The 27,614-nt window shown below is 45.7% G+C and overlaps 1 protein-coding gene across 2 annotated transcripts in view; it reads left to right on the top strand.

Annotated features, from left to right (window-relative positions):
• ZFAT (zinc finger and AT-hook domain containing) overlaps positions 1-27,614 on the top strand; it is a 201,875-nt gene that overhangs the window by 113,330 nt on the left and 60,931 nt on the right. For both annotated transcript variants that reach the window (XM_035011991.1, XM_035011992.1), the window contains one exon: positions 12,328-12,416. In XM_035011991.1, the coding sequence (XP_034867882.1) occupies positions 12,328-12,416 (89 nt within the window). The remainder of the gene's footprint in view (positions 1-12,327; positions 12,417-27,614) is intronic.

Below are 27,614 nucleotides of genomic sequence, written 5' to 3'. Positions count from 1 at the left end.
GTCTCGTTCACACCCTGCCCACAGCCGGTTAGCTCCTTCTGTGTGTTCTCCCTTAGTTTTCCCTCCCCAGCACCCTCGAGGGGTGGCGTTTGTCCACACCGCCGCCACCTCATGCCTCCTTTCTTGCTGTAGCCACCTGACGTGCTCCCTGCTTCTGGCCTTGCCCCCCCCAGTCAGCTTCCAGACAGCGGCCAGAGCGACGGCCCGGCTGAGCCTCCCTCTCACCCCTCTGTCTCCCCGCTTCCCCCCGCTCTTTCCTGACCGTCCCCTCTCCAGATGCATCCATCTCATTCGTGTTCTCACATCTGCCAGGTCCATGCCCTTCTCTGACCCTAATGTGCATTATAATTTCCTTGTTCATGACTTTCCACTTGACTGTAAACTCCTCAAGCAGGGACTCTTGACCTACTACATTTGCTTTGTCTTGTATCCCTGGCACCTAAAACAGTGCCTGGCTTACAGTAGGTGCTCAATAAATGTTCATTGGTTGAATGAGTGAAAAAAATGTAGAGTGCCTTGCAGACAGCAGTTGGAATGTAGAGGCGCTCAAAAAGTACCAATTGCTTTCCCCATCTCATCTCTCACATAGTTGTATTACATCAAGTGCTTGTGAATTGGATGTTTTAAAATACGGCAGAGGAACTTACTATTAAATGAATCGTCTTGCTCTCAACTAAGTAAAAGGGAACTGAGTACCCACTCCTTTTACCTGCTTGCAAATCTATTTTTTTCACATTCATGGGCTCTTTACTTTGCCTCAGAAGGGAGAGGTCAGGATGGGCGGAGGTTTCAGTTAAAAAGCCTTGCCAGTCAATATGTACAAAGAGAGCCATTGACCTGTAAAGGGCTTGATTAAAACCCTTTGCATGTGTGCCAACAGTATGAAAGAATTTCATGCAAAAGTCATGCTGTAGCGCATTTTTCCCTTTTTGATTTTAAAGAGGGCCTCCGCACGTGTGGTGTAGAGGCTTTCCCAGGATTCCGCCGCCCCCAGCACATGGGGCAGGTGAAATGGTGCAGTGCCTTTCTGTTATGTAATCCGATGGGAATCCCCTAGTCATGAAATAAAACGCTCTTTGAAGCTCGATGCTAATTCCTTTGGGTCCCCCTCTGCCCCATCCAACCTTCCCTCATACACTTGAGTTAAGAAGTTTTCTGGTAAAATTTAAAAGAGGAATTCTCCGAGCTTCAAGCACTCTTGTGTGCATCATAATTAGACAAGTGGAGAGTCGAGTGTGGAACTTAGGTCTGAGTGGAGGAAGTACCATTTTCCCCCACACTCCTTCAATTTGTAATAAGAGATCCCATGGCTACACATGGAAGTATTCTAGATGTAAGTGTGGAGTTATTTTTCTCCTTCCTCTACAAGCAGAGTCCTTGTAGGATAAAGTAGCCCCTTTACTTCTAAAAACATGCACTCTAAACAATGGAAAATGGTATCCAAGCAACCAGCTGGTTGATCCTTCCAAGTTCATGTACTAGGCTTCAGTGAGACTGGTCTCTGCACAGCATCCTCATCCCTCTTACCCTTTGTCCAGCTCACCCTGGAGTCAAAGTGAAGGGACAGGGGTGGGCATGGACATGGTGGGTTTCTATTGGCTTACCTTTACCAGCAGGTGTCTGGGTGATGGGCAGCAGAGGGCGGGCTGATGTTCATGTGACTTTATGGGCGCACCCTGTCTGGGTCCACCTGAAGCTCTTCTCAGGTTTTTATAAACTGTAAGAATAACAGCCCATGGGATAAAATGAACCGTACAGCTTCCTGAACAGTTAGCTTAGACTGCTGTACAGATCTGACTGTTGAGGAAAGTTGGTGACCTAAAACCTCACCAGGGTAGAGGGGTCTCAGCAGCAGGTTGCAGATGCCTGGCCCAGCGTCTGTAACCTCAATCCAGGTGGGGTGCGTGCCTGTTCCTGTTCTTTTCTCTGGCTTTTGGCCCCTGTCTGTTTCTTCCCATGCCTGATGCATTCCTCCTTGTATCAAAACTGGTGTGCTCATTACAGAGAACCATCAGTCTCTTAAGTCTGCCGTTGCCTGAAGTTCAGCCCTTAAAGCACAGAGGCTTCTTCAACTGTATTTTTACTGCCGTAGCTATTTCTGTCCTGATTTGCCATTGTACAGATCCCCGCAGATGTGAGAGCTGTGGAGATGGGCTCCGCCAACCGCTGGCTGCAACACGTGTTACGCTTCCTTTGGGGAGCTTTTCTTACCTTCAGCAGCACACCCCGGTGTGTCCGGCCATGTGGGAGGCAGCAGGGCAGACCCAGATTGGAACTACTTACTGCCTATGTGACCTTGAACCCGTGCTTCACCATCCCTGTTCGTTTCCCATGGCCGCTGTAACAAACGACCACACGTTTACTGGCTTAAATCAGCACAGATTTATGTTGTGACAGCTCTGAAGATCAGAAATCCAAAATCAGGTTGTCAGCATGACTGCATTCCTCCTGGAGGCTCTAGGGGAGAATCTGTTTCTAGCCTTTCTAGGTTCTAGAGTCTGCCCATATCCTTTGACTCATGAGCCCCTGCCTCCATGTTCAAAGGCAGCAGCGAGGCCCTTCTAACCTGGCTGTGCCTCTGCTTCCATGATCACGTCTCCTCTGTGACCCTGACCCTCCTGTCTGTCTCCATAAGGACCCTTACGATTTCACCAAGCCCACCTGGGTAATAGAGGATAATCTATCTCAAGATCCTTAACCTGGTCACATCTGCAAAATCCCTTTTGCCACGGAAGGTAATAAGCTCTGGGGATTGGGACCTGGATATCTCTGGGGGGAGGGCATTACCTACCACAGTAGGGTTGTGGGAAGATTACTTGGGTTCATATTAAGTGAGAGGTGCCTGTTCCCTCTGTGGTCAGTGTTTTCATATTCTCAGCAACTGTGGACACAGCGTAAGGATGGATCTGCATCGTCTATGTCATTTAGGAAAGATCCCGTGTCTCTTCTCTCAGATATCTCTCATTAGGAAGACACAGTGCAAGAGTTAATATTTAAAGAATATCTGTGTTGAAAAAGGTAAAGTCATTGTTCTGATAAATTTACTTATGCAAATATCACCTTTTGCAGTTAAGACTGGATCAACAGTCATAATAAGATATTTTCACCTTAATGCCTCTAGATATTAGTACTAGTAATAGTTCCGATTTATGCAAATTTCTTTAAGTATTTTAGTGCTCCTTCGAGTTTGAGGTACATAGGAAATTTGATTTGGCAGGAGTGATTTAATTTAACAGGTTTTCAAACAAGGTGCCTTAAGTCAGAAGGAATGGTCCCTCACTGTCTTTCTTTGTGTGCTGATGGACTCCAAGTGCCAGAAGACAAAGGGCATGGTTTTATTTCACCAGATGGTTTGAGATTTTTCTACCATTCCACCTCTCCCTAGTTTTATATAGAACTCTGTTTAAAGTAAGCAGCTGGAACCTTCCTCAGGGAAGCTCATCAAGCAGATAAGGGTGTAGTGAGACACAAAAGAAGCTGACAGGTGCTGTGCATTTTCTTTTTTTTTTAAGTATGTTTTTCTAGTTTTATTGAGATGTAATTGACATAACATTGTATTAGTTGAAGGTGTACAACGTAGTGATTTGGTAGAGTGTATATATTGTGAAATGATCAACACAGTAAGGTTAGTTAACCTCCATCACATCACATTTTGGTTATGATTAAGTGTTTTTTAATTTTATTGAATGTATTTGACATATAACATTGTGTAAATTTAAGGTGTACAGTATGTTGGTTTGCTACATGTTTATATTATAATATATTGCCATTGTAGCAATATTTATCACATTGCATTATAGTACAATATTGTTATCTATTCATTTTATTGTACATTAGCTCACTATGGCTTATTTACTACTCGTTGCAAGTTTGAGCCCTTCAGCAACATCAGTTTTTATCCCCCCTCATCCCCTAGTAACCACCGTTTTACTGTTTTTGTCAAGTTTGACATTTTTCCATTCCACAGAGAAGTAAAGACAGTACTTGCTTTCTTTATCTGACCTACCTCACTTAGCATAATGCCCTCAAGGTCCATTCATGTTGATGCAAATGGCAAGATAGTCTCCTTTCTCGGGGCTGAATAATATTCCCGTGGTTTACATATGCCACTTCTTCATTATCCATTCATCCGTTGATTGCATTGGCTAGTTTCCATGTCTTGACTATTGTGATTAATGCTGTAATGAACTTGGGAGTGCAGATAGCTCTTCGAAATCCTGTTCCTTTGGGTATACCCAGTAGTGGAATTGCTAGGTAGTAAATAGTGGATGGTATGGGAGATCTATTTTTAGTTTTTTGAGGAACCTACATATTGTTTTGCATCGTGGTTGCACCATTTTACATTCCCACCAACAGAGCACCAGGGCATGTCCTCACCAGGATACCATGCGTTTTCTAAGGGCTGGTCACCAGGCTGGGGGCTACATATATCCTGGAGGGAGTCCCCCCCAACAGCTGCTGGCAGGTGTGGGGTAAATGCTGTTCCCCTCTACTTGGGATAGCCTCCTGCTGGGGCGCAGCATACACAGCAAGACAGCTGGTCATTGGCTCTCCTGCCCTCCTCCTCGCACATTCATCCTTCCCTCCAAAGTAGAAAGAACTTCAAAAGGAAGGGCAGTCTCACATTCCTTGGGGTTGGGGGCACCTCTCTCTTCATCGGACTCAAGGCAGAGTGACAAGGACTTCTGTTCCTTCCTTCCCGCTCCCTCCCTCCCTCCAAATCCTGCCCCCTCTATCCTAACGTGGCAGGCTGAGTAAGACCTGAGTAAAGGGCACATCTCAGGATTGCTGGACACCAGACCCAGGGCTTTCCTTTCTTGCCTGGTGCTACTTGTGTTCAGGCAATGTCCTGTCACCAGGGCCAGCCAGTGCTCCATAGGTCAGAGGTCAGCTTTGGTCCATCAGCCAGTCAGCCGTGGAGCGTGGGCTGGAGAGCTCATGTTACCGGAGAAACAGACTCCTGCCAAGGAAAACTGGAAGACGGAGGGATGAACAGACGTGGAGATGACCTCCCCCCCCACCATCCCATCTTTGAAGGGGGGCTGTACAGGATCACACCTTTTGAGGGAACTAGGAGCTGGTGGTAAAATGTGGTGCTTCCAGAACGAGCCGCAGTGTCTGCAGTGGAAAATCTGCAGCCAGCCTGGCTCTCAGAAGGATGCCGAACTGAAAGTCACAGGGGCAGATGATGCTGATGGTATCTGTTTCCTTACCACCTGCAGCATTAGTCAAGGAATCCACAGGCTGTGCTGCGACCCTCAGACTTTCTCTTTGAACCGCCTGACACATCTTTTCTTTCTTGAACTCGTTCGGCGCCACTTCCTGAGCCCCTTCTGGGGAAGGTAGCCTGTTTTGTTCTCATGGTGGTGTTTTTTTTTTTTTTCCCTTATTTTTTTTTTTAATTAAAGTATCGTACACGTGCAGAAATACACAGCCGACTGGGTTGCCACAAAGGCAGCTCACCCATGTTGCTACATCCCAGGATAAGACACAGGACGCTGCCATCCCTTCTGAAGTCCGCCTCACCCTCCCCACCAGCCGCCCCTTTCCTCCTCAGGGTCGCAGCTGCCCGGACCTGTAACACTGTAACTTGATCTTGCCTGTCTTTGAACTTCATTTAAACCAATTCATATAATACGTGCTCTTTTTGAGTCTGGCTTCTTCCCTTTAACATTATTTGTGAGGTTCACCTAGGTGGTTATGATTCTGACCTTTAACGTCTGGGCCTCTGGGTCAAGTAAGACTATCCTGTGTAACAGAGATCCTACATGCTGTGGCTTGTGGCTGGGAAGACTGTCCCTGCAGTTCACCTTCTTCACTATGGCAGTGTTTTTGTAGTCAGCTCAGAAGGCTTTCCTCAAGAGTGTTTCTCCAGAAAGTGGTAGGACTCCGCTCTCTTTTGTCCCCCTCGCTGACAGGACTTGGCTCAGAATGACTTCTGACTGTTGGCAAAAGGTAAATCATGCCCCAGAAGATAAGAGATGACCACCTCTGAGATTACTCACCAAGTTAGGCCACTGTCTTGTCTTCGTGAAGAAGATGGGCACAGATGCCTGCTCAGAGGGAGCACTGCAAATCAACGTACAGCCAGGCAAGGCTGGGGCAACACTTTAAAAGGCTGTGAACTCTCTCCAATGTCAAGTTCAGGAACCACTGATACCATTTAATAGCTCCATGTTTAAAGATCTGTCTTGTTAATTGTATTTCATAGGAGATCGGCTGAAACATCCCAGCTTTGCAGAGATGGATGCTAATTTATCCAAAATGCTATTGTGTTGCACAAAAAACGTTAAAACAAGAGTCACAAAGATCTAATCCCTTCCTAGAAGTGTGCCCACAATTCTGTCACCTAACATAAATTATCCTTTTAAAAATTCTTTTTCGGGGTGCCTGGGTGGCTCAGTCCATGAAGCGTCTGACTCTCAATCTCAGCTCAGGTCTTGAACTCAGGGTCATGAGTTCAAGCCCTGTGTTGGGCTCCATGCTGGGCATGGAGCCTACTTAAAAAAAAAAAAAATCTTTTCAAACGTTATTCATGTTCATCTGGAGTGATTACATAGTTGTAGTTAAAGCATAGCTGTCATTCTTCTAGCCTTAAAATTAATGATTGTAATTGTTGTTTGTTGCCGCAGAGTCCAGGAATATTACATTTAGGGGCTGTGTAACGTCTCACTAAGGTGGTGGGCGATCCATGAGCTGCGTAACCAGTCCCTTATTTTTGGACAGTGTATTATTTTCTGCTTTTTCCTCATTAAAACTAACTCGCAAGGAGCCCTTTCTTGCATATGAATTTCTCCTTCCTTTGAATTAATTCCTTAGGACACATTGCCGGGAGCGGGATGGCTATTTTGCCTCGGTGCTTTTTATCATGGGTTACACGGCTAACTTGCTGTTTTCAAAAAATCGAGCCAGAAATACGGAAGCGTTCCGGCTTTGCTCTTTCACGTTTGGTGCCTCATATTATTAGAAATGGTCAGTTTCTTGGTTTGATGTGGGTCAGATCTTACCATGTTACTGTCATTCTTAGTTATTTGATAACTCACAGCTGAACAGGTAAATTTGAGGGTTAAATGGATGGACTGAGTTAATCTGCATAAAGCATTTATAACATTGGCTGGTTCGTAGTGCTGTATGTAAGTGTTTGCTATCAGTGGACTTCTTTTGATGAATGAAATTAATTAATCCTCTCTTGATGAATTGTTTAAATCCTGTTTTTGTAATATATACAATACATATAAATGATATAAATAATAATTTATGCTTTCTGGGGTCTTGGTGTCTTCTGCTCATGTGCTCACTGATTCATTCAGCAGCTGTTTGTTGGGACTCTTTCGGTTGCACTTGACAGAAACTCATTTGAGGTTGCTGGAGCAGAAAAGGGGCCTTTCTTATAATGGTACCATGGGAGCTTCCAGAGACTCGAGGACTTTGTGTGTGTTTGGTTACTTCTTCCTCTTCACGTGGCTTGGTCTTCCTCGTCCTCCCATCTTAGCTTGACTGTCACTTCCTCACAGAGGCCTGTTTTCGTTCCATTTCCTCTTGTGGCGGCTGTTGTGGGGAGAGAAGGAGTGTGGCTGGGCAATCACCCTGTCGGGCTCTCCTGTAACTCACCGCTAGCCCTGCAGCCAGTATGCGCTCCCTGCTAGACACAGGGACACGGGATGAGAGGTGTGCTGTCCCTGTCCCCAAAGTACCCACAGCCCAGCGAAGGTGCCAGACCGACCAGCCAGAGACGAATTGATGAGTCTCTTGGATACAACAGGGGACGATGCAAGAACAACAGAACAAAACCTGAAAGCTCCCCCTGTCATGAAGCTAAATGATAAGATAAATCAATAAAATATGTGGCATAGTACAATTGAGGTATGAAAATATTTCATATTGAGAACCTTGAAATAGGAAAACGAAAATATGAATATGAGACAATTCAGTTTCAACACGAAAATGTTACAAGAGGAGGAGTTCCGAAAATGAATCCCTAAAAGCGACTATAGTTATAAATGGGATGGTGGTGGGGGGATCTGGGAAGGGTGTCCCAGGCCCTGGGAATGGTAGGTACAGAGGTCTGGGGGTGGGGGATGTGCTCTGTCCTTGGAGTGGAGTGCGGGGGGCAGGGGCGTTGTTCCTGAGCTTAGAGAAGTAACAGCCCACCTTCGGGGGTCTTGCCAGCCATTGCAAGGGGTCACAGCTTGCTCCGGTGGAGAGAAGCCAGAGAGGGGGCAAGGTGAGGAAGGCCTTTCATAGGCTCTTTGATACTATAATTACTTGTACTTTAGTTTCCCGTTCTGTTTGTATTTTTTCTGGTTAAGGTATATTATCTTAGGCTGGCTTAATTAGCCCCATCCCTGAATTGTCCCAGAGAATGCCAGGGAGGTCAAAGAGATAGGACTGGAGGGGCACCGCCACAGCTGTCCAGAGTGACCGTGGCGTGGAAGGGCCCCCTCCCGGGTCACCTGCGTGTGCCCTCAGCCTCATCCCTTCAGGGCTACTTTTCAGGTGCTTGCCACCCACTGTCTGAGTCCATCCTTGGAGCATGCAGGGGTGACCTCCGCATGCTTTTAATGAAGCCTCTAAGTTGCAGAGAAGAGCGAGCCCAGAGTCACACAGGGCGAGCTGGACCGAGCCAGAAAGAATGCACTTCTGCTGCCAGTGGCTCTTTTGGGCGCTCCCGTCTAATGGACCCCCATCCTGTGCGATGGCCTTTATGGTTCAGATACATCCACTACTGTTACACATTCTCTGTTCCCTTTGGGGAACTGGTGTCCTACCCTTACTAGCTGAAGGATTGCTACGTGGCTCTGAACAGGGACTTGGGGTCCAAATCCAGGGGCTGCCACTGACCACTTCATAACCCGCCAATTGCTCATATTCTTGATTCTAGTTCCTCATCCGTAAGGGATTAGCACTGCCTGCCTCCCCGGGCTTGGGGGTGCGTGGCTGAGGTCATGGACATCAAGTCGGAGCGCAGCTGCTGCTGGAGAGTAGCTCGGTAGCTAGAGCTAGCCAGATACGTTGCATGGAAAATGCATTCACTTTTTACCAAAACCGCCTTTTTCTTTGTAATCATTCCTTTCTTTTCCTGGACTGTGGTGTGATCCAGATACAGACATTGGATGTGCATTGGCCAGCACTTGGAGGTCACTCTAGCCTCGGGTAAATGCTATGTTTTCTGTCCACTCTCCCTGCAGTTATCAGGAGTGTCTTGTTAGAAATCAGCTGATAGTCTCAAAGCATTGCTCTTCACGATGAGTCATGGTTCTCCATTGCATTATTTTAATTAGGCAGCTAAAGATTATGCCAAGTGCTCTCCCAGGCCTGTTTGATGGGGGCTGTCAGGTTGCTGAAACATTTGTAGTATTTATTGCAGGGACTCTGAGGCTTTTGCCGGGGGAGGGGGGGGGTGCTTTTAGGAACTATGTTCTTTTTTTGTCTCTCGCAGAGCCCTGGGAGTAAATCCATAAAAGGCTGACTCTTGATCTCAACTGAGGTGATTCTGTTTATCCATTTCAGAGTAACTTTTTAGCACTTCATCTTTTACTCATTGAGCGATGCGTATTGGTAATGAGTAAAAATATTTATCAGTTTGGAGAATGGCTCTATCAGTCTTCCTGCCCCTACTAAGGCAGTGGGGAACCTAACACCATTTTGCTCAGGCTGCCTGGCACAGTGAGCATGCATTTGTGTGAGTCAGAATCAGTGGAGAAGTGTGGGGGGCTGAGGTTATCTCCAAGACATGTAGAAATGTGCGGCCCTGTGTTTGAAAAAAGATGATACTATATTTAAGAACAAATATTACTTGGTTTCTAATTATGACATGTCTGCCATACACATGAAAAAGTTTTCCCTGCGCTTCGGACTTGCAGAATTAGTAGAACCTAGAATTTGGGGTTTGTTCATCTACAATGATAGTGTAATTTGTATTAATATATTTATACTATTATTTCCCTTTTGCTGTTACTGTTGAAAGTGTTATTCATGTAAGATACACAGAATTTCCTTTCTGTTCCTTTCCCAGTTCAGTAAAATGCACAGGATACGTTCGGTGTGAGCCATGCACTCAGGTGCTTGGGGTGTGGGGATGAATAAGACATGGTCCCTGTGGGCAGCCAGGGCAGCGCCAGACTTGTGGGCAGGCAGTGCGAGGCTGCAGAGTCAGGCACGGACAGAAGTATGTGGAGAGGGTCTGTGGGAGCCGCGGAGGGCTCAGTCTTAGCCCAATTGCCAGAGATGTCGTTCAACTTGAGTTGTGAGTTACAGTGAAGACTGGCCCTATGCCGAGAGGCAGCGCACTCCAGGCATGGAAGATGTTAGCAGAGGCTTGGCAGAATGCTGTCAGACCTGAAAGACTTCTGTGTTACAGAGCCCGACATACAGAGGGAAAGGCAAACTGGAAGTCAGAGAAGGGTCAGGTGCGGGGAGTTAGTTTGGTTCTGCAAGGCCTCTGTATCACGCTCTGGAATTTTTCAACTTTGTTCTGCAGTTGGAGTCCTTGGTGGTGTGCAGAAAGAGCTGTGGGAGAGTTTATGTGTCAGGTCATCTGGATAGAGGATGGGGCATTCGCATGAATGGATGGATGATGGACGGAGGGAGGGAGGCAGGAAGAGAGAGAGTGGGCAGGTGAGCAGATGGATGGTTAGTTGATGGGGGATAGATGGATGGATGGATGAATGGCAGATGGATGGGAGGGTTACCTGAAGGCAAGGAAGCCAGGTTATAGGTTTTTGTTCTTGTCCAGGAAAGAAATGAGGAGGACTTAAACAAGTGTGGAGGTATTGAAACAGAGAAATAGAGAAATATTTAGGAGTTAAAACTGAGATGAGTGCAGTTGGGGTCATGGAGATACTGAGGAAGGCTGCCAAGTCTCTGACTTCATGATTGGGTGGGCAAAGAACTGGGAAGGCTGGAGGTGAGACCCATTTGATGGGGAAGATAATAAGTCCAAATTAGTACATTTGGGTCAGCTAGGCAGAAGGTTGGATACTCAGATCTTGAGATCAGGGAAGGGTAGAGGATGTAGAAGTAAGGGTGGGAAGGTATAGATTTTGGCGTTAGAGGTTTACAGAAGTCCACAGGTGAAGATTATATGCAAGGTTGCTTCTAGAAGGAGAAGAATGGGAGCATGGGCCACAGCATTGTGGAATGCCGGTGTATGAAAGGTGTGGACGGGAGAGACAGCCTCATGGACACTGAGGATACTGGCCTATTAGCAGAGCAATGTGCAGCAGAGTCCAGCAAAACACAGACTAAGATCCACCGGCTTGGCCCCATGGAGTTCATTGGTTCCCTTGGTGAGAATGGGTTTCCAGTGACAGGTGCCATCAGCCGGTTTTCATTGGGTTTGAGAGTTCATAGGAAGGGAGGCTGTAGGTTGACAAGGGAGACGACTCTCACCCAGCTTGTCTGTGAAGGAAAGATGTGCCAGGCCCCTGGGAGGAGCCAGTGTTTCTGTGGTACCATGTGCAGTGGCTGTGCCCTTGGCTCCCCGAGAGGCCCGCACCCTTGGAAACTGCTTGGGGACCAATTGACCGCGGGCAGAAGTCAGTCATATTTCTATTCGGTTGCACAATGGTATTACTGCATGTCGCGGTTTCACTTGTGCTCACCGGGGGGTAAAAAATGTAGCGCGCCTGTACATCCATTAATTTGTTTTAACAAATAAATGATGGGCCCGTTCATCCCGTTAACGAGTGTTTGAATGTTGCTAACGCGTTCATCCTCTCAGAGAGCAGTGTTTTCCATTTCTGTGCAGTGCCTTTCTAGCAGCCCCCCTCTCATCTGGCTTTCACACTCCTGCCAGGGTTAGGCGTTCCCAGCACAGATCCTGCTGCCTCGCTGAGTGGCCTTCTGCCTTCTCCTGGCTCTTGGGACCACAAGGTGCTCTTGGTGACATGCTCTGGCAGCATCTCGAGGGCCAGTGCCTGCCCCTCTCTAGACCTCATGCTTTGGGTCCCAGAAGGAAGCCCCAGCTGCTCTGGTCTTCGGAGCACCTGAGGTCCCCACTCCGTGCTCCCCGCCCCTGGGCTCCCCCGCTGTGGTCCTCTTCCGTCCAGTCAGCTGGCCACACCCTGACTTTCTTTAGGAGCCTGCTCAAGTGTTGTTGCTCCTGGGGCCTCCCCAGACTGTTCTCCTCCTCCTTCCATGGCGAGCCCCCTTCCGTTGCCACCTGTGGTCAACAGGTATCTGGGCATGGACAGGCTGTTCCCCCAGAGATTCTGGACTCCCACGTGGCAAGGGGATCATCATGTGCCTGTCTCTCTGCCTGGCACTGCATTCATCTGCAGGAGCTGTTAGCCTGATGACACTCACCTTCTCCTCCCTTCTTTCCAGGGAAGCAGTTTAAGTGCACGGTGTGTGACTACACGGCAGCCCAGAAGCCCCAGCTGCTGCGGCACATGGAGCAGCATGCCTCCTTCAAGGTGAGAGGACTTGGCGCGTGGCGGGCAGGGGCATGCTGGAAGTGCGTTGCTTGTCAAAATGAAGGTGTCATTATTTTGGGGTGTTCCCTTCACTTCCGGGCCCCCTTGGCTAGGATGCGTGGAGTCCGAGGTGTAGCTCACCTCGTGGCGTGCGCTCTCCTGCCAGAAGGGTGGGATTTCTCTATCCTTTGGAAGCCAGGTCCAGGGACCATGCGTAACTAGAGAAAAGGCATGCTCTTACTCTAAAAATCTGGAGGGATGTAGAGGAGAGGCTGTGAGCTCTAGGAACAAGGGGGTGTGCTTTCAGACCTGGACGGCCTCAGGTCAGTCCCCTGGTACAACAGGCTCGTGACAATGCCCAGCCGGGGAACTGGAGATGGTGGCCACGGGGTGCCCGTTGCCGTGCCCGGCACATAGTAGGGCCTCAGGAGGCGGTGGCTGTCCGTATTCACGTCATAGCTGTAACTGAGATCTACTGAACGTGGCTGCTAAATATGCACTTGGCCACCACTTCTGCTGCAGTTACTGACAGTGAGGCTTGTGGTCTTGTGCATTTGTTTGACAAGAACTTCCACCCGGCGCTGGGAACTCAAGCCTTAAAGTTGATTCTGCCACTGCATCTACGCATGGAAACGGAAAGCACGGTGCTCTAATGTTTGTTGAAGTCGTGTCCACCGCTGAGTCCCGGAGAATGGAGAAGGTGGGAGGGGCCATGGGCCGCCACACTTGCAGGTTGCATTTATTGAGCACCTGCTGTATGCCTGCACTGTGCTCGGAGCTTCACTCCCGTCAGCTCTCCCCTCCCCCACGGTAGAGCCCATCATCCCTCTCTCACTGATGAAGAACTCGAACCTCAGAGAAGGTACCCGGTCCCCCATTAGGCTTGTCTGCCATGCCCACATCTACAGATTTCAGTCACCGTTGAAACACTAACCAAGCTGTGTTGCCACCACTTCGGAGGGGACGAGGACTCCCCCATCGGCAAGCTCTTCTGAGGCTCAGAACAGCCAGCCCAGTGAGAGATGACTTCTCAGGATCTCACCTCTGCTGGTTAAGAAACCAAGTGGCTCAGAGGGTTAGGGGTTTATGTGCTGTAAACATCCAGGAAGGGAAGGGCCCAGAACTGACTTTGTCTCCGAGTCCTAGGCCTGGGCTTCTCTCCGCACGTCTTCTCCTTACTCCTCCTTACTCCTTGTGGGCAGAGAGGGGCTCACGGGGAAAACTGAGGGGGCTGCACCTGTTGCTTGTGTCTCGGCTTTAATGTCCCTGTGGCGGACCTGTGTTTCTCAGGTGGGTGTCACCTCGTGGGAGTGGCGGTGTGTCCGTGGGGAGCTTCTTGAGTGTCCTGCAGATTTTGTACGTGATTTAAAATGAAGAGCTTTATCTCGAGTTGCACCACCACAGGTGTGTTTCTTTGGGGGAGCCTAGACTTCCGTAGACTAGCGCAGGTGGGGTGCTAGGGAACAGCGAGCTGAGGCAGCTCTCACTTCATAGATGAGAAAGGAGGACTGGCAGGTTCTTTACTGTCCTCCCCGTCCCCAAACTGGAGCTAGACTTCCCATTCGTTCCTGGGTTTTCAGCGGGAAACGTCTTCTTCCCCAGCCAGACACAGCCCAACAGTCTCTCTGCCCCCCAGTCCTCACTGTTCTCTCTCTCAGATTTGTGGAATCTTAGGCTTGTGTGTACAGGAAGTGGATTTGGGGATGGTTTGAGCTCAAGTGTCACCCTGCTGTCACATAGCTGCCGTTCGCTGCTGAGGCCTTGGGAGCTATGGGGCAGAGCTGGCCCTGGGGTCACGTCTGCCTTCCCATGGGCACCCTCCCTACGGAATGGTACCGCGGCTGGGCTGGGAACCACTCAGTCCGACTCCGGCCTCTCACCTCCTCCAGGTCAGGTGCTCTTGTAGCACGAGTTAGTGTAAGTAATGTTTCTCAAGTGACTGGGATCGACAAAGCGAAACAAAGTTTTGACAGTGGACGGTTCTCTTTCCTCTCTGTCACTTTTCTTCTTCTTTTTTTTAAGATTTTATTTATTTATTTGACAGAGAGAGACACAGCGAGAGAGGGATCACAAGCAGGGGGAGCAGGAGAGGGAGAAGCAGGCTTCCCACGGAGCAGGGAGCCCGATGCGGGGCTCGATCCCAGGACCCTGGGATCATGACCTGAGCCGAAGGCAGACGCTTAACAACTGAGCCACCTAGGCACCCCTCTCCGTCACTTTTCTGTTACTGCTCAACTACCTCCACCTTGTAGCTAGAAACTGTACAAGTTATTACTGAATAGTTCAGAATTCTGGCATGGGTCTCACGGAGCTAAAGGCAAGGTGATGGCAGGGCTGTATTTCTTCCGGAGGCTTTAGGAGAAAATCCATCCCCTGGCCTTTTCTGGCTTCTGGAGGCTGCCTGCATTCCTTGGCTCTTGGCCCCAGCCCTCTGTCTTCCGAGCCAGCAACGTAGCACCCCACCTCTCTCTCCTCTGCCTCCCTTCCGCCTTTCACCTGGGAGGACCCTTGTGATTTCACCTGTGGGCCCACTTGGATGGCCCAGGAGAACGTCCTTACCTTAAGGTCAGATGGTTAACAACTTCGACTCCCCATGTAGTCGTAACTTCTTTTTGCCGTGTGAGCTTCCAGATACCAGGACGTGGACATCTTTGCAGGGACATTATTCCGCCCACTGCATTCCCCTCTGTTTTCTTCCTTTCACATCTACTCTTTGGTAGAAAACTCTCATCAGAATCCGAAAATACATGGTATGCGTGCTCCCACACTCCCTCTGCATACCAGTGGCAAATATTACCAAGAAATCAAGCCTCTCTGTTTCACTAATCCTACATGAGGCCTCAGAATTGTCAGGCAGACACTACTAATCCATTGCAGTCGGCTTCCAAGAGGAAACCAGTTGGCTTTCCTAGATGCAGATATATAATTTACAGTATATAATTTGTATCCAGAAACACTGTAATAAGGGCAAACTCTTGTATTGCCTTTTAAAATTACATGTTTTTATTTATTTATTTTAAAAATAAAAATATATGTTCACTGTATAAGATTTGGAAAGTGCTTTTCCTTCCCTTTCTTTGCAGAATTTTTGGATACGATATATTTTTTTTAAAACCTAATTGAGGTCCTACTGTAAATGAGCATTTTTGGGTGGAGATTCAAACATCAGTTTTACCACTGATAAAGCTCTATTAGAGAATGTCGCTTTAAATGAGTGGCCAGATGGTTTGCCAAGAATACTTCGCTGTTGAGTTAGAATAACCTCCCAGTCAAAGGCAGGGCTGGAGAGCCTGCCTGATTTGAGCGTTATAAATATAGCCTTTTTTTTTTTTTAAATCATCATTCCACAGGCATTTTTCCATTTCATGAAAATATACTTACTGTAAAACTGCTTTTAACGGCTGCTTTGGGATGAGTATCCTAGTTTAATTACCCATTCCACTCATAATTGGACAGTTATGGTCATTCCCAGTTTTTTCTGGGAACATCTTCATGCCAAAAGCATTTCCAAGTCATCCTAAGATTGAAAGGACTATAAAACATGGGGTGAAGCCCATCAAACCCCAGAGAATTCACAAGCAGTGAAGGTGCTCTATGCACCTCTTGCAGCTGTAATTAAAATGCATTACCGCGGGTGGGACTGACACGGTCAGTCTTCAGCAAGTGCCAGAGAAGATGCTTGCACAGAGGAGCTGCCACGGAGCCAGGGGCCTCCAGACCAAATGGGCTTGTTCCCTCCCTCTGGCTAGTCAGCTCTTTGCTTCCTCGTGAATAAATACACCCGCACGCTGCTCAGTGAGGCAATGTGATCGCAGGCGGGAGTCCCCTCACACGGTTTTCTCTCTCTCTTGTCGGGCCCCTTTGACCCCACAACTCTCTTGAGAGGATTGTTCTCGATTAGGGGGCCTGGGTGACTCCGTGGTAGTCTCCCTACCACGTTAATAAATTGTGGCTTTATTTCATTGAAAACATTTTTATTTTAAAATAATTCTAAACTGATCTAGAGTCCGGCGGATTTCCCAGGTACCGATTCCCCGTCTTCCCTCAACGACAGTGTCTTCTTTAACCATAGTGGGTTATCAAAACTGGGAAATTGACTTTGGTATCCTGTTAACTAAACCACGGGCCTTCGTTGGATTTTACGTCTTACCTCTTTTTTTTTTTTTTGAAATTAATAAAGTATTTTGAAGGTAGTTTTCGGTTCACAGCGAAATTGAGAAGAAAGTACAGGCACTTCTATACTGTCTGGCCCTGCCTCCTACTCACACCCTCCCCATTGTCAGCATCCCCACCAGAGCAGTACATTTGTCATAGTCCAGCCTATACCGATACGTCCTACTCACCCAAGGCCATAGTACAGTAGGGCTCCATGTTGGCTTTCTGCCTTCTGTGGGTTTTGACAGATGTATCGTGACACGTATCCACTGTTACGGTCATCATGCAGAGCCGTCTCACTGCCTTGAAAGCCCTCTGTGCTCCACCCATTCACCCTCTCTGCCCCCCGTCTCCCCTGGCAGCCACTAATCCGCCTACTGTCTCCATAGCTTCGCCTTTTCCAGAATGTCCTAGAGTTGGAATCATACAGCATGTAGCCTTTTCAGATTGGCTTCTTTCACTTAGTAATACACATTTAAGGTTCCTCCATGTCTTTTCATGACTTGATGGTGCATTTCTTTTTAGTGCTGAATAATATTCCATCACCTGGATACCACAGTTTGTTTATCCATTCACCTACTGAAGGACATCTTGGTTGCTTCGAAAGTATTGGCAATTATGAATAAAGCTGCTTAAACACTGGGTGCAGATTTTTGTCCCGACCTAAGTTCCCAGCTCCTTCAGGTAAATACTAAGGAGTGTGATTGCCGGATTGTATGGTAGGAGTATGTTTAGCTCGGCAAGAAACTGCCACACTCACGGTCTTCCACAGTGGCTGTACCATTCTGCATCCCCACTAGCAATGCATCAGAGTTCCTGTTGCTTCACATCCTCACCAGCATTTGGTGTTTTCAGTGTTCTGGATTTGGGTCACTCTAATAGGGGTGAGGTGTGATACTCATCCTTGCTTTAATTTGTATTTCCCTGATGACATAAGCTGTGGAGCATCTTTCATGTGCCTGTTCATCATCTGTATATCTTCTTTAGTGATGTGTCTGCTCAGGCTTTTTGCTCTTTTTTTCTTTTTCTTTTTTTACTTGGGTTATTCATTTTCTCAACTTATTGTTGAGTTTTAAGAGTTAAGAGTTCTTTATGTATTTTGGATAATGGTCCCTAATTGCAAATATTTTCTCCCACTCTGCAGCTTATCTCTTCATTGTTTTGAATAACTTTATTTTTAAATAAAGTCTTATCTTTTCATATAAAGGGATACTTATATAAAGAGGATGCTTGTTTTTGCTAGCCCTGTATGTATCATTCATACTAAGTGTGAGGGTTACATACTCATTTCACTTGGGTTCATACAGCTTGTGAAACTGGATTGTAATTACTGATTTCTAAAAAACAGAGTTGTGCTGTTTTCTTTCCTGTCATGAGAGTCATTGATACTGGGGTGGGAGGTACTGATAAGAGAGATGGAGAAGGTGGAGGGGAGGAGGGAAATGGTTCCACAGATCCACTGTTTTAGCTGATTTGGGGTCACTGGACTTCCCTCCCTAGCTTGTCTGCTATCCTGATTGATTCACCCATTCCTTCTAGGAAACTAGTCTAGATTTCTCACAGTGTACTCGTTAGATACCAAAGACAGAGAATGGTACTTTAAGGTAGTATTTTTCAAAATCAAGAAGGAAAATACTGATTGAGCAGCTGGAATTTTTAATGCTACTGGTTTTTTAACATTTGCCTTATCTTTATGAATGATAATCTCATATTAAAAATAAACTGCTCCCAGTAGGAGGGGAAGAATGAGGGGGGGAAATCGGAGGGGGAGACGAACCATGAGAGATGATGGACTCTGAAAAACAAACTGAGGGTTCTAGAGGGGAGGGGGGTGGGAGGATGGGTTAGCCTGGTGATGGGTATGAAAGAGGGCATGTTCTGCATGGAGCACTGGGTGTTATGCACAAACAATGAATCATGGAACACTACATCAAAAACTAATGGTGTAATGTATGGTGATTAACATAATGATAAAAAAAAGTAAAAAAAAAAAAAACTGCTCCTGATATCCCAATTGAAAAGTAGGTAAAGAGAACAGGTCACAGAGAAGGGAATAGCTCTTGGGTATCTGATAAGGTGCCTCATCTCACTGATAATTAAAAAAAAAATAAAGGGAAAGTACATTGAAATACCATTTTTTGCTTATCGATTAGTAAACATTCCCAAGTTTGATAGCACTGTCTGTTGGTGAGGCTGTGTGAGAGCTGTTTATACTTTGCCATTTGGAGGGTAAATGCTCCCAAGCCCTGGGTGGGCGCAGGTTGGAGAACCTATCCCACCTGCAGGTGCACATGCTTTTTGCCTCAGCCTGCCTCTTGTAAGATGTGATTTTATGGGTGCACTTGCTGATGTCTGAAATAAGGACTGTGCAATGTTATTCATTGGAAACAACGGAAATGTTTGTGGATAGAGTAAGGCTTAAATAAACCAGGGGGCATCCAAACACCAGAACTGTACAGCTACAAAAAAAGAGTACTTACTTACTTCTTTGGAAAGGTATTGATATATATAATGAAGTGGAAAAAGCAAGATTTAGAACAATAAAGTACACTGCCTTTGAGGTAAGAAAGGGCAGAGATATATATGTATTTATTTATGTCTGCTTTAAAGCCTTTTGAAGCATATGCACAAAATAAATAAACCATATGGTTGGGCAGTGAGGGTTGGGACGGGTAGATAGGAGGCCGGGGCTTGGAGCGAGACCTTTCCCAGTTAAGTTTTGAACTGGGTGAACTAAATGTTTTTACCTGTTCAGTAAATTTAAGTAAAAGGCAAAACTATAAATAAAAATATTTTAGAAACTACCCAATGTCAAAGCAGAATGTAAACTTGTTCATCATCTCTGACATTGTCCCAGGAAAGCAGTGACAAATTGCTCTTTGAAGTTCACTGGGATTCTGTTTTGCACTTGACAATCTCTGAGAGCATTGAGGTCTTGCAGAAAAACGCAGAATTTAGAACCAGATAGACTCAGGTTTAGATCCTGGCTGTGCTACTTGTAGTCTGTTTAATGTAACTAATCTATACATTTTTATTGTCTTTAAAATGCTGATCGTAATATCTTTCTCTGGTGTTGGACATATTCAAAGTGATACCGTTTGTATGAGTAGTGGGTATGGTACATGGTAGATGATCAAAAAATGTTGACTGTTTCTCCCTTCCCAATCTTTAAAAATGACTCCAGTCTCTAAAAAAAAAAAAAAAAAAAAAGACCAGCCCGATCATGGTTTATTTTTTTAGTGAGCCTAAATTTATGTTTGCAAGTCACTCATTGTAAATATTTTCTAGGTATTATGCTTTCTTTACATATGTCTTTATTTCTTTTTTTAAGTTGTTAGCCAATATATAGTACATCATTAGTTTTTGATATAATGTTAAACGATTCATTAGTTGTATATAACACCCAGTGTTCATCACATCATATTCCCTCCTTAATGCTCATCACCCAATTACCCCATCTCCCCCCCCCCCCTTCCTTTCCGCAACCCTTGGTTTGTTTCCCAGAGTCAGTAATCTCATATAGTTTTTCTCCCTCTCTGGATTTCTTCTACATATGTCTTTAGATGTTGGTGTTATTTTGCTTTTGTTGTTGTTATTTATGGTTTTGGAGTTGGGCAGATAAGCATCAAAATCTTGGTGCCATTACTTACTAACTAGGTGACATCTGGGGATTTTGATCCTTTGTCTTTTTGGGCCACTGCCTCCTTATTTGGAATACGGGAACAATGATGTCATTATTTCAAATGCTACTTTCAGAAGGAGTGGTTGATTTGAAGGAGGAGACCAGAAGGAATAAGTTCTCATAGCTTGGGGCAGACTTGGACTATCAGCCCTGTGCTGGCCACCACAGGGGGGAGGTGCTGGGAGGATCTCAGGCTTGCTCTTTTGTTAATGGGAGCAGTTCTGGCCTCTGGCCACTCTTCCCACCAGATCAGTTCTTACTCAACTTCAGAGCCACCTTGAGATCTTAACAAATGTGCAGATAATGTGTTCCCAAACCCAGGAGATGCTTTTGTGATTTCTTTGAGCCTAAAGACCATCAGGAATCCTTGACTCCATTCTCCTGTGGTTACATTCTCCTGTGGTTCTGATGCAGGGGGTCCATGGACCATAATCTGCCAGCCACCACACTGGGTTTTGAACTCTGAAGGAAACGTTCTATCTGAGTCTTTATATTTAAAGTGTGTTCCAAGGGCGCCTGGGTGGCTCAGTCATTAAGCGTCTGCCTTTGGCTCAGGTCATGGTCTCAGGGTCCTGGGATCGAGCCCCACATTGGACTCCCTGCTCAGCGGGAAGCCTGCTCCTCCCTCTCCCACTCCCTCTGTTTGTGTTCCCTTTCTTGCTGTGTTTCTCTCTGTCAAATAAATAAATCTTTAAAAAAAATAAAATAAAGTGTGTTCCTATAAATAGCATATAGCTGGATCTTGTTTGTGCTTTGTGTGTGTGTGTGTGTGTGCACGCACGTGCAAGCACATGGCCCATCTGACAGTTCTGTCTTTTAATTGGAATGCTTTTAGTCCATTTACATTTAATGTAATTTTGATATGTCTCATTTGAAAAGTACCATCTTGATCTATTTTCAATTTATTTTCTTTTTAGCGATTGGTGTACACGTTGTATTATGCATCTGTATTGTAACACATTCTAGCTAGTTCCAGATATACTATTTCATGAACAGTGTTAAGAACCATGAAATGCTGTAATTCATATTATTTCTCTTATACCCTTTGTGCTCTTATAGTCATATTTATTGCTTCCATTTGTTATAAACTCAACACAGTTCTATTATTTTTTGCTTTATGCAGTCAATATTTAAGTACATACCAAAATATAATTTTTTAAATTATAAAATATATTTACATATATTTCATATACAAAAAAGACATTTTTAATATTTATGTATATATATATGTATATACACATATGATATTTTTAAAATGTTTTTTATATTCCCCTATGTATTTAATCTTTCTGGTGTTCTTTATTTTTTCCTTGTAGGCCTGGGCTTCCATCTGATAAATTTTCCTCCTAGCATTTGTTATATGCTGGTTTGCTGGGGTTAAATTATCTCAGCTTTTGTCTGTTTGGAAATTCTTTACTTTGAGTAAATTTACTTTACTTTTGATGACTGTGGATTTCTGGGAAGACATCACTCTAAGGACATTGTTCTATTATGTTTTGTCCTTTGTTATTTCTAATCCTTATCATTTCTCCCTGTGTGTAATGGTCCTTTTTCCTCTGTCTGGTTTTAAGCTTTTTCTCTCTTTCTTTGGTTTTCATCACATTAACATCATTAAGTTTAGGTATAGCTTCCTCGTGTTTGCCTTACTTGGGGTTTGCTGAGCTTTTGGGTCTTGTGGATTGATGCCTTTCATCAGTTGTGGACCAGTCTCTTCTCAGCTGTTATCTCTTGAATATTACTTCTTTTCCATATGTTTTCTCCTTTTCCTCTAGGATGAAACTACATCATATTAAATTGTTTGGTATCTCACAGCATTCAGATGATCTCTCTCTCTCTCTTTAATTCTTCTTTCTCTTTGTGTTTCAGTTTATATGACTTCTACTGATCTTTTGTCAAGATTACTTATCCTTCTCCTAACATCAAAGCTGCTATTTAGATACTCAAGTGAATTATTCATTTTTTTTTTTCCTATTTTCTGGCATTTTCATTTGGTTCTTACAGTTTTTATTCTGCTAAAATTTATTATCTGGTTACACGTGTTTTTCATTAGAGCCTTTAACACATTTATCATCACTATTTAAATGTTTATATCTAATAATTTCATATCTGAGCTATCTGTACATCAGTTTCTGTTTACTTTTTCTTGATTTGGGATTGCATTTTCTTGTTTCTTTGCATGTCTCATAATTTTTAACTGAATGCTAGATATTATGTATGAAAGAACAGTAGAGACTGAGCTAACTAATAATTGGCCATGGGAAAGTATGTGCCTCTTTCTGTATCAGGCCAGTGGGGGATTGTCCAGAGATAGCTAACAGGCAGGCCTGACTGCGTCCTGTCAAGGGTGTACTTGCAAGCTTGGCCCTTGGCTGCCATCTGGGACCTTGGACATCAGAGGACTTCCCACAACCCTCATTGATAAGAGGAGTTGATGGTGCCTAAGCTGTCCAGACAACGTGGTGTGTGCCCAATATCTGTTTCCTTCTGGGAGTCTGGAGTGTTGGTATGTGCTAGGCAGAGAGTGCCTTTGTGATTAGTTCCAGTAAAACCCTGGCACTGAGCTTCCAGTGACCTTTTCAGGCTGGTACCTTTTCACATGTGTTACAGCTTGTTGCTGGGGAATTAAGCTGCCCTGTGGGCCTTTGCTGGGAGAGGGGTCTTGGAGACTCGTGCCTGGTTTCCCCTGGACTTCACCCCACATGCCTCTTCCCTTTGTGAGTTTTGCTTTGCATTCTTATGCTATAAGGAATTATAGCTGTGAGTTTGACTGTATCCTGAGTCCTGTGAGCCCTCCCAGCCAATCGTTGAACCTGGGTGTGGCCTTGGGTTACCCCCAGCACAGGAATGAATGAATCTAATCTGTAATCGATCTGGATCTGGGCTCTGTTGCAGTTCCAGGGTTGGTTCTCCACTGTCTTCAGATGTTTTGAGAATAGGATCAGGACTTTCCTTTCAGCAGGGCTGGGCATCTGAGCACAGTGAGACTCCAGAATTCCCTTTCTGCTTCACAGCGTGGCTTCTGCCTTTCTAAACCATGTGGGCTCTCTATCAGCTTTGCAGGCTGGCTGCCTGCTTTTCGAGTTGTTGGCACGATCCTGTTTCTCTCCAGCTTTCTGCTTCCTGGGAAAACACTCTCCTCTCTGCCCAGCCCAGCCTCAGGAGAGGTGAAGGTTTCTGTGGCAGAGGATTTCTTCTTCTGCCTCGCTCGCTTTGGGCCAGGAGTCCTTGCCCAGTGTGTGCAGTGCCCTTGTGTGCAGTGAAGATGCAGGGCCCCAAGGGCTAGAGCGGATCTTCTCTCCTCTCCTGCCCCAGCCCCCAGCCCCCAGCCCCCTGCCCTGCTCCCTTGTACCTGATGAAGTTCCCCATCTCATAGTGCCAGGGATGAGAGCAGCCACGGGTCTCTTTTCTCCTGGGCAGTGTTTGCTTGTTTCTAGAATTTGGTTCACTTCGGTTTCTTTGTGTCCTTAGCAGCCTGGTGGATTTTAAAAAAGATGTGTCATGTTGTTTGTGTGGGGCAGCCGTCCCTTGTGACTTTCTACACCCTCACTCGAAGCGGAAACGCCCCACCATGTGATTCTGACAATGCCTAACACGATGCCTACACAAAGTAGGTGCCCACAAATGTTCTCTTGACTCCCTCGCCCACCTGCTCTGGACAGGCAGAAGTTTGGCTGGAAGTAAGGAGCAAGGAGGGGGCGTGAGGTGGCAGACAGCTGCTGTCATGAGTAATCTAAGTGGAGTCAAAGTCACTGTGAGCTCCCCCAGCTCTCGGGTGAGGGTGTTCTCCACGCAGCATTACTCACGAGTTGGGCCGGGAAGAAATAACAGCATGCAGCTCTGGTGTAAGCCCCTTATCTTGCGGCATGAGCTCTTCCTATGTTGACTTTATGCGTCATGGCTTTGTGGTCAGACTGTGTTCTAATCCAGTCTTGCCACTTACTGCTAGTGTGGCCTTGGGCAGGACACCCAACCTCTGTAACGTGGTGATCAAGCAGTATCTCTCGTCACTTACAGGTTGGGAGCAGTAAATAAGTGCTTCCTGCAGGGCTTGACATAGTGTTCTCAAATGTTCGGTTCACCCAGACTCCTTCCGGTTTCTTCCTCTCTCTTCATCTCAGGATTATATCTGCACGCTATTGTCCTCTCTATCATGCCTTTGTTCAAGATTCTCGGTGCCTGTGACCTGTTCTGTTTGCCCCCCGAGTCATCGTCACCCAATTCCACTGATTGGATACATTCCTGTACACCCTGCTTGACCACAGAAAGATATCACTTAACACAGAACCTTTTACCAGGTGCATTTCCTGGGTGGGGTTACTCATGCATTCGCCTTCTTCTGACAGAGGGCACGTCTCTCCTGAACGGTGCTGCCCAGCGCTGCTGGACACATGCACGCTATCACAGAGTCTGGCTCCCCTGAACATGGGGGCCAGCCCCGCGCTTCCCCGTGTCCTTCTCCCCTCAGCACTACTTCTCACTCAGGTGTGCGTTACTCTGAGACATGTCACCGGCCCCAGTGCTGGAGGGAGCCTGCGCTTTGGGTCTTTGCTGTGTGAAGCTCCAAGTGCTCCACGAGATTCCTGACTTCTTTAACGCAAGTCAGAAATTTGGTGTGTGAATTTGCCAAGTCTAAAAGAAAAGAAAAAGTCAGTCTGAAATCAGCAGTTTTCAAAATCTGTGCATTTTGGGAACTATTCAGTGCGACTTACTGCTGACCCTCCTTCTTACTTTAGACGTCTTCATTCCCGAAACAAGGCCTTGGTTGTTTGACAAATGGTCATGATCATTCCCCTGCCCTGGCTTTCTGAAGGTGAGGGCTGGTCTTCTCTCTTGTGGCTACTGAACTTTAGGTGTGTACAAGGATGTTCTTTTAAGAAGGAACCAGCCAGATCATCATCTTGAAAAGACACTATTAAATTTAATTTATATTTGATACGTATCTAAACCAGTTGAATCCTAAAAAATTTGTATTAGGAAGCCTGAGGAATGTCTTGTTTATTGTCAAATTAAAATTTGCATAACTAAAGTATTTTCACAAAACTAGTGAGAAGTAAGGAAGATTTCAGTTGTTGATTTCATTATCATTCATGAGCTTTTCCTAGGTATTTCATCTGGAGTGTATCCTACCACAATTTTACATACAGAATTTTAAAGAGAAGGGTAGGTATAAGGAGTACTAAATTGCATCTGAATTTTTGATGCAAAACCTGAAGTGTTTACTTATTCCTTTAATACCCCTTTTCTGTGTACCCACTGTGTGCCAGGCACTCTGCCAGGGGCAGGGGATGTCAGGATAAAGCCAAGCATCTGTCTGTCAGGCTCACGAGTCTGGGAAGAGCCCTATGTGCATAAAAAGCAACAGCAAGTATATGAACTGCTACAAGAAAGTTGTGTACTAAATGCTGTGAGAACCCAGAGGAACAGCTAATTATTCCAATTCCATCATTTTGTAAAAACCATGTTTTAATTGGGTTAATATAGTATTATCCTATCATGTAAAACCTAATAGGTTTGAAAACCTATAGCAACAGGAAAGTTCTCTGGGTGACTGATAGCCAAAAATCAGAGGGAGTTAGTGTACTCCCTCGTTGATGCCCGATAATGCGATGGGTCCCAAAGATGTTCCTAGTGTGTCCATGTGAAGCAGAAACAAGTGATATGTGTAGAAGACACCAGGCAGCTAGACTCACAGAGTCCATAAGGGGCTTAGGTGCTAACTTGGCCAAAGGTGGTGTTTGGATGAGGTCAGCCAGGATGTGGCTGTGTAAGTATTGACTCCCGGTTTCCAGGCTAAACTTTGTGAGCAAGGGAGTATAAGTAGGGAAATGATCTCAAGCAGGCAGAATGTCTAGAACCACACACTTATAAACAGTCCAGATCCATCCTCAGTCTGAAGTTCTCAGTGTCCGTCAGAATGCTGAGTCATCTGGCACGGCGCGGGGCATCGTGGCTTTATTTCTACTATAACTTCTCCTGTTACCTGGGAGATGGTTTCATCTTTCCCTTAGAAAGTTCCAGCAGGAGGCTGAATGTTTAGTTAAATATCTTGTGCCAGAATAGAGAAGGCAGGTCCTTTTTATAATAGTCATGTGTTGGGCATTACAGCAAGTATTTGATGTATGTTACTTTGTTTTGTCCTCAAAATCCTCTATAATGTAGGTATTAATATTCCCATTTCACAGATGTGGAAACAGGGGCCTGCATCCAGCTAAGTTACACACTCAAGAATAATGCAATCAGTAAGTGGTGGAGCTGGGATTTTGATCCTTGTCTCTTGTAGACAAAGCTACTCTCCATCCAGGACTCTAGCCCTTCTCATTGTCATCCCAAACAGAGGGACATTTTTGTCCCCTTGTCCTTTTTCCCCCTCACTGCTTTGGTTATATAAAACTGCGGTTAACGTGTGTAGCTATCAAAACTCAAGCAAAATCCTTAAGCTGACTGAGCATGAACTTAGCAGGAGGAGCATTTCCCAAGTTCAGTGGAAATTTTTGAACCACGGAGCAGAGAGGGTAAGGAGTTGAAATGCAGGGTTTCTGTGGGTGATGTTTGTTTTGCTTTTTAGTTCTTACTTTTCATGAAAGTGAAGAATCTGAGATTACACTTTCTGTTTTTGTTTTGTGCTTTGCTTCGTGTGTGTGTGTGTGTGTGTGTGTGTGTATGTGTTTGAGGAGAAAGAAGGGCCATGGAGGGGTGGGAGGTGATCAGCCATTCATTAAATTGTTGGAGCTGAAGTGTCGGCTAAAAACCTGTGATTTCGTCTTCAGCTTCCTTGTATTTTAGATTTTTTAAGTACTTCTGGAAAAAAAATGAAAATTGGATTGTCCTACGTTAAATTAAAATCCCGTCTAATAGTGAGCGGTATATTCTTTGGAAATACTGCATTTTTGACAGCACAAGCGATTACAAACAAATCAATAATCGGAGAACACTGAAGAGTCTTCCAAGCTCTGGCATGAAAAGCAATTAGTGTGGATGGATTTACTGTTATTTATTGTGATGAGGTAATTGCCTCCACGCACGCCGTTCTTGAACTTGTACCCCACGGTTTAAAAACATTTATTTTTTTAAATTGTTCAATCTATCTCCGGCCTTATTTTATAACAGAGATGGCTTTGTGCTTCTCAACTGATGTGCAGACCTGGCTTTCTTCTCTCTGGCTCCTTAACCCCGGGCTTGGTTTTGTCCCTGTCGTGGCTGAACCTGGAACGAAGTCCCAACCTCGTGTGCTCAGGCTCATAAATCCTGAAGAGATGGGGCCAGAAACAAATCACGAGACTCCTCTCCTGCACAGGTGGTGCAGGGTGGCCTCGCCTGAAGGTTCAGATTACAGACCACAGTGCAGAGTACCTAGTCGGCCT

The sequence above is a fragment of the Mirounga leonina genome, unplaced genomic scaffold, assembly GCF_011800145.1.
Source record: "Mirounga leonina isolate KUSES-001 unplaced genomic scaffold, KU_Mleo_1.0 Mir_165, whole genome shotgun sequence".
NCBI lineage: Eukaryota > Metazoa > Chordata > Mammalia > Carnivora > Phocidae > Mirounga > Mirounga leonina.
The sequence above is the reverse complement of the archived record's forward strand: the minus strand, read 5'-3'. Positions and strand labels throughout refer to the sequence as shown.